Below are 13206 nucleotides of genomic sequence, written 5' to 3'. Positions count from 1 at the left end.
ACAACCCGTTTGCCTTCGTCATGAAATATTGGCCAAGGCCCAGCCTGGCCGGCGCACGCTCGCTCGCTCGGCTGTTGATGAATTAATGCTGGCGGTGGATTTTTGCCTGCGTAAATACCTGCGGCACAAAAGTATTGGGGGTCATTAATTGTCCTTAGTGATTACTTCAAGTAGCTGCTAATGACAAATCCAAACATGCTCTTCCTGAACCATCGCCTTCATTAGGACAAGCGAAACAGTGCTAGCTTAAGCGCTAGCTTTTCATCACGAGTGACAAGCATATGGCGGCAAAGCAGTCGACGGCTAGCACAAGAAGCTTACGCGACATTCCGTTACGGTGGACTTCTATTTAGGGTTTCCCCTCAATTAATCAAATTTGTGATGAATTATTACAATGAGACATCCGTGCCGCTCCGCCGGCACGCTGCATTTTTTAAAAACATCCAGTAGGGCTTAAATAGTACATGACATACTGCGCAAAGTTGAAATAATAGCGCGCGGACATCGGTTTGCATCCCGACATTGGCGGCGAAGCGCTGAGCGGATAGACGTCTTTTCCCAAGCCGCCCGCCTGCATGCGCGGCCATCCCGCTGTGTCATCATATGAGGCTAACAGGCTTAAGTGGCCCCCCCGTCGAGACTCTCAAGACCCGGCCGGCCCCTCACCATCCGCCCTCTCTGATGGCGCCTGACAAGCTCGGGCCTCAAAGCGGGCCCTCGCCCCTGAGTGTTTCCGAAGCAAAGCGTGCAAAGCTTGAGTGGGCATTGAGGAAACGATTACGGCTTTAAACAGGCACTGGAGGAGAAATGATGCAAAGTGCGGCATTTAAAAAAAAAAAAAAAAAGTCAAACGTTAATATTCAATTGATACGAGTGTATTCCAAGGACACTTTACAGTAGCTTATTGTATCACTTCCAAAATCAACTGATTCAATGCTGTGGACGTTTAAAGAAGTAAATTGTTGGCTCCTGAATACATGAAATAAATGCGAATTGAACTAAAACCCGGTAGGAATGTGAAGACTTCAGACTTTAGTCGATTAATCAAGGCCAGGTTTCAATGCAAACATGGTGAAGAGGCATCTAGCGGTAATGCTGCACAAAAGATAGCAACAGAGACAAAGTCGCCTCGGTCCGACTGATGCCATCAACGTTGTGCCACTTTTAAAAGGCTTTCATCAAGTTATTAGCAGGCGTGTCACGTCACAGCCAACCCGAGCCACTTCTATCGGACACGCTAATCAACACGGGTCAGCATCGGGGCAATGCGTTGTGATCAATGATCGCCGCTAAAGCGATCACTGCATGGAGCAATTAGGCTAAGTGCAGGCGAGCGCTAAGTTGGTGGCTAAAAAGGCGCTCACGTCGTTTTTTTTTTTTTTTCCCGCCCAGACGTTTCACTCAAGCCATCGACACTTCAGCAGCATTCTGTAAAGAAAGGGTTGGAGGAAAAACAATATTGCTAATGCTAATGAAGTACTTAATCTTTCTTTTACTTTGTTGAATTGCTTTCTTGGACACTTGATTATGCAAAATCAATTGTTTCAATCATGATCCAATCACAAAAGGACTAATATTGAAGGATCGCACTTAACGTTTTGCACGTGCTGAAGTGCAGTAAGATAAGATGCCCTTCACGACTCAAGAGGCGCCCAGTGACGGAAATCACACGCATAATTTGGCTTCATTAGACAGAAGAACACAACAATATTTTTTTTTCCTTTCATTTGTTTCAGCCATATGCAGAAACATTTATTTCATCAAATGGTTTGACTTGGAAAAACATTTATAGATCAGTCCACATGGCAACGGGTTAATATTTGCTGCTATGTCACAGAAGCAAACATGAGCACGGTGAACACACACAAAACCATCTTGTGTCGCCTCCATGTTTTACGAGGTACGCTGGCATCGCTTCACTTCTTTTATTTTTTTCAAACGGCGCACACATAACCTGAGGCCAAACCAGCGGCAACAATGCAAGAACACGCATGACGTATTAGTCCTGATCATTTTTTTTTTCCTTAACCACTGCACGATGCCCAGAAACATGGCACTCAAAACAACCCTTCATCCAATCAACAGAGTGCACTCTGATTATAACGAAGATGCAAAATGTCAATAAATTGTCATTACCTTGTTAAGACAAATATCTGTCTCGGGAATCAAAAACAACACAAACCGCAAGCACATCAATGGATGCTACCATTTTGTCTTGAGGCAGGTGGACAATTCCATTGCGACTCCAACAGCACAAACATCTACTTCTTAAGTTTCACGTAAATCCAACCTCGTCGTACTTTCGTGCTTGGTGGCGGTAATAACGACGACACAAATGCCCTGGGGCAACGGTATTGTAATTTGCTGAGCAAAGTGACACCGGGGGGCATCACCGAATAGGATAAATGTCTCCGGTTAGACCTCGAAATGAATTCCTCCGGCCAAGGCGAGTCCTTCGGCCGGCGTAATTCACATAAGACGAGGACAGATTACTCTCAGTGACAGTGGAAAGTACTGTAATACTGTACATACAGTAAAACTACTCACATGCTGAGTAGTACTACCGATCCTTGAGTACAAAAGTAAAAATAAATTTGGATATGGATTAGAAAAATGATAACTTGTCACAAGAGGAAATAAAATAAAGCAACACCTAATTTTCAAAAAAATACAGGGAGTTAAATACATAAAGAAAAATTGACTTCAGTACAGTGCACGTTGGTGATGATGCTTCACCCAGCTCGTAAAAGCATCAGCACCAAGTAAGAGGGGTGGTGGGGGTTGATAAATCATGCTAAATATGGAGGCCAGATTATGATAATACCATCACTGGAATCAACATGACGCCTGGCGCTGACTTGGCCAAGTCGAGCGGTGACTAAATATAGACGCTGTCAGGAAGTTGCTCCAAAAACAAAACATGCATACTATCTATGTGTGCTTATTCGAGGGGTGAGAGGTCAAATTCCTAATATTGTGAACCCATAGTGTTAATATTATGCAAAGTCGGCTAAAGGTGGTACAATGCGTGCAAGATAAAGTGTCGGTCATTGTTTACATCACCATTGCTAAAACAATGCAAAATGAACACTGTGCTTCGGAAATAACAATAAATCACTATTATGACTAGTCGTTACTTCATGCAGATTTATGCAAAACGCAATAAAACGTGGATTGATTCCAACTTCCATAATAAGTAACAAATGCACGCATGTAAAAAATCATTATAATATTGATAACAATAATAATAATATACAAGTTGATTAGCATCAGCGCCTGCGCACAACGTTTAAATCCATCGATTGATGCCGACATACGAGCACTCAAAGGCGGCCGCAGGGTGTCTTACCTCGCGGAGCCGCTCGCTGCTCCGCTGGTCCTCGCTTCCTCGCCACGGCCGACAAGCACCAGTAGCTGCTGCTTGGGTTCGTTCCTCAGTTTTACCGTCAGTCCGTCGTCCCTTGCGACGCGGTTGTTTATCCGGCAAAGAAGACGGGCCGCTGGTGCATTGTTGTCCAAGTCGGTGCAGCGGAGGGTCGCGAAAAGGTGAGCGCGTTCGTCCGCGTTGCGGGTCACCGAAGGCGGCCGACAGCTTGTCGCAGGTGCGCTGATGAAGACTGGAGGAAGACAGCGTGTAAAAGACACTTTACTCCGGTTCATGCCCCTCCCCTTTATGTGCAAGCGTGCTCGGGCCAAACATTGGCACAACAGCGCCTCTCGCAGTACACTTGGTAGAAGTGCAGGAGTGATGTTGGCCAACGAGGCTTCGTTTTAGATCCAATTAGATCCAAGTACTTTTTTTTTTTTTTTAACAATTTTATTGAGTTTTTTTTTTTTTTTTTTTTTTTTATTCTGACAAAAGCTCCGTGGATCTCAACTGACAATTGTTTGCAGTACAGCTTCTCTTCCAGTAGCATTGAGAAAACATTATCTTCCCAAAAGAATTATTGCTTGTCCTTGCTTTCATTCCGACTCAGATTCGGATGGGTGCCGGTGTTTAGAATTCAGGTGGCGCTGGAATCCAGACGGGACAGACAGTGTTTAAAAAGGCTCGGTCCTATCTGCGAGAGACTATAAATATCACGCTTGACTGCATGCAAATGAAGGCAGAGACACTCCAAAAAGGTTACTTCACTAAAACGCTCCACACGTCTCATCCTGGAGGAAAACGTTACAGTCCGGCAGATAGTCGGCCTTTTTAGCAACGTTCTATTTTCTTCTCAATTCTCTGCAGCCATGTGCTTAATTGACTGGCTGAGGACACCATTATTCCCCTTAGCAATTAGTATTAGCAAAGAGTATTGTCTCTCATATTGCACAGGAGTGTGCAGAACAAACTTTTAGGGGTGAACTTGTTATTTATTCTTCCATTGCTAAAGCAGTCATCATAAAATTTTGGAGCCCTTCAAACTTTGATGAAATTTTATCCCGAAGACAGCTGACGAAGGTCTACTTTCACTCAAAGTACTTCCTGCTTATGACTTCTTATGTAGTACTAAGTAAGATCAAGTAAGTGGGAGGTCTTGGAAGCGGAATTACACTAAAAAAACATTTATGCTGTCAGACAGTATGTCTGTGTTGATCCATTATCTCTGTCTGGGAATGAAACGGCATTGATTCACTCTGAACCCACCGCCACTGAGCTTTTCTTTCTTCTTTTTTTGAAGGTTAATTGCTTGCCATAATGCTTAGATTCTTCCTCTGAGGAAAGTAAGACTATTCCTGCATAACAACACGGCTGTGGACTTCCAGTGAAATAATGAAATGTCATAGTTGAGACGCATCCACGTTTTTAAGAGAGTCTGAGTGCTCGGTCTTGGCCTATTTTAAATCGTAATCACATTCATGCCGCTATCAAAGTAGCCGTTGCTCAACTTTTGATTCACACAGACTTTGATTTAAGGCGGTTGCCCTTGTAAAATTGGCACATTTTTAGGATTTTGCACTGAGATTTAAGTTTATTTAGTTACGCGTATCCAAAAAATGATAGAATCCTTTTTAATTGTGCAGAATTCTTCTGGCGATTTTTCTTTTTAATATTATTTTTTGCTGATTTATTTTGGGGCAGTGTCACATTGTTTTAGGAGTTATGCAGTAATAATAATTTTCTTTTTTTTTTTTTTTACACATTGTGACCTATAGTGTTACAGAATGCCCATTACATAAGATAATATAATTCAACATAACCTAACGTGACACACATGAGTTGACACACATACGTATGTATAAGGCCCTGGGGAGTTTGCATTACGCAATTAGGCGTGCGGTAATCCCATAGAACAATGTCACGTGTCGCCTGCGGTCACATAAACATATACTGTAGAACATAAAAGTTGATGTCCACACAAGAGCGGCCGGTAGCAGGACAACGCCAATGAAACACTTTATGGCCACGTTAAGTCCTTGACAAATGAGCAGCATAAAAAAAGGTGCTCGTGGAGCAGCACAAAATCTGCTGTACAATAAAGCTCTCCGATAAGAAAAGTGCGATCAGTTTAGAGCAGACTTTGAAGAGCAGCTTGCTTAAAAAGCTGCTTTTTAAATATCGATTTTGGTTTTATTTATTTGGTCACATTTTTCTTTGAGTAACATGTAGCGGGGAGATTTTTAGATGACATGTTTTTGGGTGATTATTTGGTAAAACTCGTTAAAGGGACAGTTTTGATAATGATAATTGATTATAAAAATACACTATTAATTTCAATATTGTGCATAAAATATGATCACCGCACAGGACGCTGGCACATGTCGCCTCCATCTTGCTGCGACGGATACCTGAAGGAGACAATCACCTGATTAAAAATTTGCTAGAACAATGACGGCAGCATGTGTAACAAATGCAATGTACTTGAGGGAATATATTGTTTGTGATGACATTTTGCTTGGACCTCTGCTGAAGACTTGCGAAGTATGTTCTCTCCAAGCCACCATGGCGCAAGGGTGATGATGGGTGTTGATGGAGGGAGCCACAATTTTTCCTCAGCGCTACAGGGGGGGAGATAAGGACCACACACTTTTTAACCAAATGTATGAAAAATAATTCAAATTTAAGACAAAATATGTGCATATGTCTGTTTTTATTAAGCTTATGTTCATTATTGTGTCTTCACATTTTACATTTCAAATGTACATGGACAATATGACCTCCCATCTGCCACCCGATCAAAGATATCTCTTCATAAAACTTAACTTACTGAAAAATGTTAATATTATACAACGATATAATTTCCCAAATGACATTTAAATCCCAATTAAATAGGCTGACCCACTTACCTGGCAGAGGGCACCCACTTATGATAACGATTCATAGTCCATAGCAATGGCTACCTGTTGAACCACAATACGCGTTTGAAACACTATTAAGCGTGACTATAACCATGTTTTCAGATGAAACAAATTCATAAAATACTCATGCCTTTTAAACAAACTGTTTAAACAAACTGTTAACGCTATGTTAAAAGAAAAAAAAGAAGAAATAAAGAATTACTTATTACTGCTGTTTGAATACTTCAACGATCGATGTTGTGGCGGCAATGACACGTTCGTCTTCTTCGGGTTTAAAGGCACTTCTCGGTTACGCCTGCCGTCCTGTGGTTAACACGGGTATTACATCTTTTAATTGGTCAGCTCAAGTACGCTTTTATTTTCTGAAATTAATCGCGCGTGAGTGTGGGCGAGCGCCGCCAGTTTTCCATCCCTGATTTACATAATGTCATACTGAATACATTACATAATATACTTTCTAGAGCCCCAATTAGGCAATATGGTACGTGCAGAATAAGTGCTTATTCAGCGTAATGCTTGGCGGAGGTCCATTATAGAGCTACGACAGAAACAACAGTGGCCATCTGTTGCATTTCCCGGACCAAGAGTTCCCGTGAGTTTATATTTGCTCAGATGAGCTGAATGTTCCACGTAGAAGGACTCCTTGCCTTGTCTGAGGTCCTCTATACGTCTCATGTTGCAGCTCTGGTTTATTTAGGATGTGTGCGGAAATGATTTTATGATTTGACTTTTGACTACATAAAATTGTCAATGTGTCCAAACTGAATAAATAAATATTTCAGATCACACAAATTTAAGACTGAATTACTTTTAATAGAATAATTCATTTAATGTAGTTATTAAGTGTACTTATTTGTGAATTTCTAAGGTAAAATTGAACAGTTCACTCTTTGTCCACACGATGGCGTTAAAGTATTTTATTATTAATGGCTGTTGACTAGAAAAAACGTGCACGGTACCTACAGTCACTTTTTTTATTATTTTAGTTTTATGACTATTATGAGAAATTCGTTTGTTGTGCAGTTGTGATTTAAAAATAGAAAATTGACTTGAAACAAAAATAAAGACGTATATACTATGAGTCAATTACTATGAGCTTAATATTTACAGCAGCTGGACTGGGACTAAAAATAAACGGAGCAAAAACCAAAGTAATGCGAGTAAACAACAAAATCACAGACCCCATTAACCTCAGGGGCTGCCCACTGGAAGAGGTAGACAAATTCACATACGTAGGAAGTGTAATTGCAGTTGACGGTGGAACGGAGGAAGATGTGAAATCAAGAATAGGGAAAGCAAGAACAGCATTCAACATATTAGAAAAGATCTGGAAAACCAGAACCATTTCACTCAATACTAAACTCAAAATCTTCAACTCCAACGTCAAAACAGTGCTGCTATATGGATCAGAAACATGGAGGACCACCAAACACATCCCCGCTAAACTGCAAACCTTCACAAACCACTGCCTAAGACGCATCCTCAGGATCTTCTGGCCCAACCGCATCAGCAACACCAGCCTATTGGACCGCACCAAACAAGAAACAATAGAGATACAGGTTTTGAGGAGGAAGTGGAGCTGGATAGGACATACCCTGAGAAAAAACAACATGGCTATAACCAAGCAGGCGTTAACATGGAACCCACAAAGCAAAAGAAGCAGAGGGAGACCCAAAACAATTGGAGAAGGAGCACACTGGATGTCAAGAAGATGGGACTGTCGTGGAAACAGCTGGAGAAAGTGGCACAAGACAGACGAGGGTGGAAACTCTTCATCGATGGCCTATGTTCCGAAAGGAATGGAAAGGCCTAAAGAAGAATATTTACATGAAAAAACATGCACATGTATACATATACACATAAGTACATATACATGCATAATGTATGTATATGTATACACACACATGTACTTGAATTTTATGAAAATATATTGAGTCAGCCTTAACTATGCATTCCAATTTTATGTTCATATGAAATACCTGCTTGGGAAGAAAAGAATAACATGACACCATTCGCTGTTCACAATTTTATTTACGGAATAATAAATTTGGACAAAACACCAGAATCTTTTTTTCTTCTTTTTCTTTTTTAAACGATACAATCAGAACATCCTAGGCAGGTGTCCCACCATGCACCACAAAAAAACGCAAAACCCACTTCTCTGCCACCCCTTTCTTCAGGACTAAATATTAGCACCAAATCAGCACCATCTTAACTCAAAAAGGAAGCTCCATCTACATAAATCAAATCAATCATCTTATTTACTTGAGGGGAGTCGATTTTTTGTTGAACTTTTCTTAAGCCAATACAGCACAACCAAACCAGACCGGAACACCCCCTTGCTACTAAGCAAGCTCATAACATTTATGGGGTGCATGCCAAGAATTAATTTAAAAAAAAAAAAAAATACAAATTCAAGTAACATCGAGAATACTGTCACCGAGTGAAGGAGGAGGGTGGCAGGGGAAAATACTGGCACGCAAGATGGCTTCCAAACGTTAGACAGAGTGTCCTGTGTCAAAAGAAAAACAAAACCCTGCAATGTAGTACTTTTTAAATATATAGATTTATACTTCTTTTTATATTTATTTATTTGTATAGATATATATATAGAGCTGTTTGATTTAAATAAACGCTGCACTCTCATCTTTCTAAAGACTTTAAATAGAAAATTTTAATGGTGGCCACAAGTTAAGTGCACAATGCCGCAAAATGGCGGCAGAATTTCTCGTAACAGCTAGTTGTTTCTTAAGTTGCAAACTTGAAGAAATGTTCAAAGTTACATTGGTGAGAATTCATGGGATACTCACAATTGATTCTCAAAGATCATTCCCATGAATTCGCAAGGAAAGCTAGCAACTTTGAAAATTCCTAGAATTTTACCACCCAAAAGTTCCAAATTGAAAATGGCGGGAAACGCATCAGGTGGACACGACAGAATAATGTAGAAAAACATTCCAGAAGAAAAAGCTTAGGAGAAATAATGAAACCCTTTTTTTTTTTTTTTTTTTAAATCCGAGTAATGATGAGGAATCCAGTCATTGGTATGTCCCTTCATGCTTGCCGTAGTGTCAAAAAAAGATGTCTACTTGTTACAAACACCACATCAAACCAAATATAATATTAAAAAAAAAAAAAAAAGTTTCTTTATAAGCACATGTGGCTACATTATTATTTGTGGGTCAGCTCCCGATGTTCATCATGCCAGGTTTAGAGTTTTTCTTTCTTTCTATGAAAATGTTGTGGGGGAGGGAGGGGGAGGGCAACAACATGGCTAAACTACAGCTGTGGTCTGTTTGTGCTTGGGCGTGTGCTCAGCTGAACAAGTGCTCCTCTTCCATGTTCACATCAGGTACCATCTGCTCCGGCTCCCCTCGCCCGCCCGGGGAAGCGACGGGAGCAACCGAGGCAGAGAACCAGGGGTGTTGGAGGATCTCACGCGAGGTGAGACGCTCCGCAGGCTCTCGGCGCAAAATGGCGCGGATCAGGCACTTGGCCTTGGGCGTGAGCGTGTCGGGCACGTTGAAGTGGCCGCGGCGGATCTTGCTGAAGAGCGAGCCAGGCTCCACGTCGTGGAAGGGGTAGCGGCCCACCAGGATGGTGTAGAGCATGACGCCCAGGCTCCAAACGTCGGCCGCCTTGCCCGAGTAGCTGCCGCCCGCGTTGAGGATCTCGGGGCTGACGTAAGCCGGGCAGCCGTGTTTGTCGGACAGCGAGTCATCGCCGTCCGCCAGCATGTACGTATCCTCCAGGCTCTCCAGCTTCAGAGAGCTTCTTTACAATGCACAACAAGGACAAGTGAGGACAATGCTCAGAAAATAATCATGATACTATTTCATTTATTTTTAGTATGCATGAAATCTACATTGATATTTAACACAGTAACAAACGCCAAAATTTGTACCGCTAACGTGACCTGTGTAAAAGGGGCCCATAATTAAGGAAGCACAAGCGGGGTAATCAGACTTGACGGGAAGTTCTTTTGAAGACGGGACCAAGCGAGGCGAGTAATTCCTCAGGATTAACGCTGACATTTGCTCTCGCTTGGATAAGAAGACAAACGTGGCGGTGCAATGAGCGGATTTTATTTTGTTCAAAGTAGGCCCAGATAAAAGGAGCTGATTGTCTGCTTCTCAACCTTAAAAAAAAAAAAAAAAAAAACACAGAACAGCTTGTGTTTGCTCTGTAAAGCTCACCGGAAGGAGCCGCTAGGATACCCTAGAGTGCTGTTAAGTAACAAGAGCTTTTAAGCCAGATGAGGATGCGTGAGGTCTGGCTCAAACATCGTGTGCAAAAAACCAAAAAAACAAAGGGACGATTTTCTCTCACCTGTCCTCGTTCTTGAAAACAAACTTCCTCAGTTTGAGGTCTCGCAGCACCAGGCCTCCGTCGTGGCAGTGCGCAACGGCCGAGACAATCTGGTGGAAGAGGCGGGCGGCCTCGTCCTCCCGCAGCTTCTTGCAGGTGCGCACAAATGAGTGCATGTCGCCATGGCTGCGCTCGAAGAATGCGTAGGCCCGCGTCTCGCCCAGGAGGACTTCCAGAACCTGGTTGATGTGCTGGTGGTGGCCCAGGGCAAAGTAGGCCGCCAGAGAGTCCTGGTAGCGGCCCACGTCAAACACCTGAGGTGGGCGGGGAAACAAAATGGCCGACACAAGGAAACCATTTCAGTCAAAGCTCCAAAGTTTGGGATGAAAAGACATTTTTATAGCTTGTTATTTTTGTGTAATCAATGCTGCCACATTATTATTAGCAAATTTGTCGCTGGGCTTGTCACCGAAAATGAGACTCTGAATATTGATGACGGATAAAATGGTATCATATAGGCAATGCAGCACAGCCCCGGGTTTAGTTGCCATGGCAAAGCACTCCCCCACCTTCCTCTTCCTCAGATTGACTCCAGGTAAGAGTGCTTCTACCGCTAGGAGAGCTTACTATGATGTAACTTAAGGCCATGAACTGTGGCCCTTAATGTACAGAATGGCATTTATACAAAATACGGAAAATATATATTAAAGATAGACACATGGTGAACACCTTAAAAAGTAAACCAAAATCAACTGTCTTAAAAAAGATAATGCTCTTTCTGACCATCTGAGGGCACTACAGACTACAAATAACTACAGAAGAAAAATAAATACCGCTTGCTTGATATATGATCAAATTTTCTTACACGCATCGTTATCAATAGATTAATGTTTTTTTGAATGACAGCAACAGTGAGGTAGGAAGTCTATGTAAATGTTGGAATGTTTTCATTGAAATGTGCCTGTCAAAATGTTCGCAACAGCCACCTGGTATGATGCAATGCACCATTTCAAAGCACTTCCACGATCCAGTAAGTGAAGCGATTGCATCAGAAATAGGCATCTCTCAGATGCAACTCGTTCGATGGTATCCAATGTGTGCGCGTGTATGTGCTTCCTGCCCCATTCTGAACGTTACGTCATGCTGCCCCATTCACTTTTTCCATTAGGCTATTTGCAATGCGAGCCAAGAAGTGCAGAGCTGGCTGCAGGCAAGGCTAGCGCCTTTGTGCGTCAATGCATATGAAATATGAATATACGTGCACCTGGGCAAGCGTGCGTGTGCGTGCGTGCTCACCTTGCAAACGAGCTCTTCGCCGCTGTGCAGGTGAGCGGCCCTGAAGACGTGGTCCCCCTCCAGGGGCTCCAGCAGCAGGTAGTCCCCGATGCGGGAGATACAGTGCGACGCGTCCGGGGTCTCAGGTGGGCTGGGAGAGCCGAGGTTGGGGCTAAAGCTCTGGTGCAACTCGGCACTCCTCAGGCAAGATAAATCGTCGAAGTCGTGCGATTTGTGCCGCGATCTGCCATGACGTGAAATGTTAATAGGACGTGACCTTTGTATGTTCATGGGGGAATGTTGGTGTAATAGCTCCACCGGGATCTTCTTTAGTCCCCTTTAGGATCCTCCTCGGTCAAGATGCAGCTACTCAGCGGGGCTAATAAATTAAATTTAAAGCAACTTGCAGTACAACAGGCAAAATATATCTGGCTCCACTCGCCTTTTGTTTTCCCATTCAACGCAAAATCGTCCCAAATAAGAGTTCCAAATCCGCGGAGAACGTCTTCCAACCCACTTGATTATTATTATTATAATATTGTGTTAAATCGTTCAAAAATGCACTAAGCTGTCAAAAAGGTCCGTTTTAATGCATTGAACGCGAACTATAAAGCAGCTGCTCGTGTGTTAGCTTATTTTACCGGTGTACAAATATAATAAAAAACTGAATGGCACGTTTCGTAAAATAGAAACAATAAATCAGAATGAATGCTCGTTTGAGCAGTAAAAAAATAGGCAAAGTAAACTTGTTCCCAGTTGATATCGACAAATGGTGGTTAGCAGGTGTAGCTAACTAGTTAGCCTCGGTGCTAACTAGAACCAGGTCGGCCCTTGTTCCATAGAATCCACGTTCGTCACGGAGAAACCCCCGTGCACGCGAGAGGGGGAAGAAAACGACGAGGTGGTGGGTATTTTGTGGGGAGAAGCAGAAGTCGTCCTCGCTATCTCTGGCTTCCAGGTGGAAGGATGGTGTCCCTTGTCGTGTGGGAAAAAAGACAGAAGAGAGGGACGGGGCCGGCTTACTTTCCCGGGCCTATCCCTTGATTCAGCAGTGCATCCTTTCCCGTGACGCCGAGGTGCCTCTTCCGTGACTCGAAGGGGAAGATCGAGGGGGGATCCTGCCTGGTTCCTTCAGTGCAGAATGGAGCTGCACAGTGCACGGTCTGCACACTGCCTCGAACGTCACGTAATGCGTCTGCAAGCGAGAAGCCTCCTGCCCCGCCTCCATGACGTCTCCGCCACTCCGGTTTCCTATTGGCTCACACCGCCCTCACTTCTTTCCTGGATATGCAAATACAGGACGTGGAATTTGAATGCATCGCGTGCTGGCAAATTAGA

At 43.0% G+C, this 13206-nt stretch overlaps 2 protein-coding genes across 4 annotated transcripts in view; both read right to left on the bottom strand.

Annotated features, from left to right (window-relative positions):
- klhl29 (kelch-like family member 29) overlaps positions 1-6562 on the bottom strand; it is an 88532-nt gene extending 81970 nt beyond the window's left edge. For both annotated transcript variants that reach the window (XM_088361170.1, XM_088361169.1), the window contains exons 1-5: positions 6488-6562; positions 6274-6327; positions 5889-5985; positions 5728-5775; positions 3350-3617 (exon numbers count right to left, since the gene is read on the bottom strand). The gene's annotated coding sequence lies outside the window, so the exon portion shown is untranslated. The remainder of the gene's footprint in view (positions 1-3349; positions 3618-5727; positions 5776-5888; positions 5986-6273; positions 6328-6487) is intronic.
- Positions 6563-8296: 1734 nt separating this feature from the next.
- On the bottom strand, positions 8297-13061 carry trib2 (tribbles pseudokinase 2). Of its 2 annotated transcripts, none has more exons than XM_088361492.1 (3): positions 11890-13061; positions 10615-10907; positions 8297-10056 (listed from the first exon to the last, which is right to left on the bottom strand). In XM_088361492.1, the coding sequence occupies exons 1-3, from the start codon at positions 12157-12159 to the stop codon at positions 9600-9602; spliced, it is 1020 nt and encodes a 339-aa protein (XP_088217618.1). In that variant the 5' UTR covers positions 12160-13061; the 3' UTR covers positions 8297-9599. The 2 variants fall into 2 exon arrangements, with proteins under 2 accessions (XP_088217618.1, XP_088217616.1); XM_088361490.1 differs by having other exon boundaries at positions 8297-10059; positions 11890-13058.
- Positions 13062-13206: the final 145 nt, after the last annotated feature.

Source organism: Syngnathus floridae, chromosome 19 (genome assembly GCF_059516105.1).
Source record: "Syngnathus floridae isolate MCC-2025c chromosome 19, RoL_Sflo_1.0, whole genome shotgun sequence".
NCBI lineage: Eukaryota > Metazoa > Chordata > Actinopteri > Syngnathiformes > Syngnathidae > Syngnathus > Syngnathus floridae.
This window is presented reverse-complemented; position numbering and strand designations above follow the sequence as displayed.

Bases quoted from the DNA above. Each gene is read 5' to 3' on its own strand.
- trib2 (XM_088361490.1), bottom strand. From the start codon at position 12,159: ATGAACATACAAAGGTCACGTCCTATTAACATTTCACGTCATGGCAGA. The intron at 10,908-11,889 runs GTGAGCACGCAC...CGCCCACCTCAG, and splicing joins GCGAAGAGCTCGTTTGCAAG to GTGTTTGACGTGGGCCGCTA. The intron at 10,060-10,614 runs GTGAGAGAAAAT...TGCATTGTAAAG, and splicing joins GTTTTCAAGAACGAGGACAG to AAGCTCTCTGAAGCTGGAGA.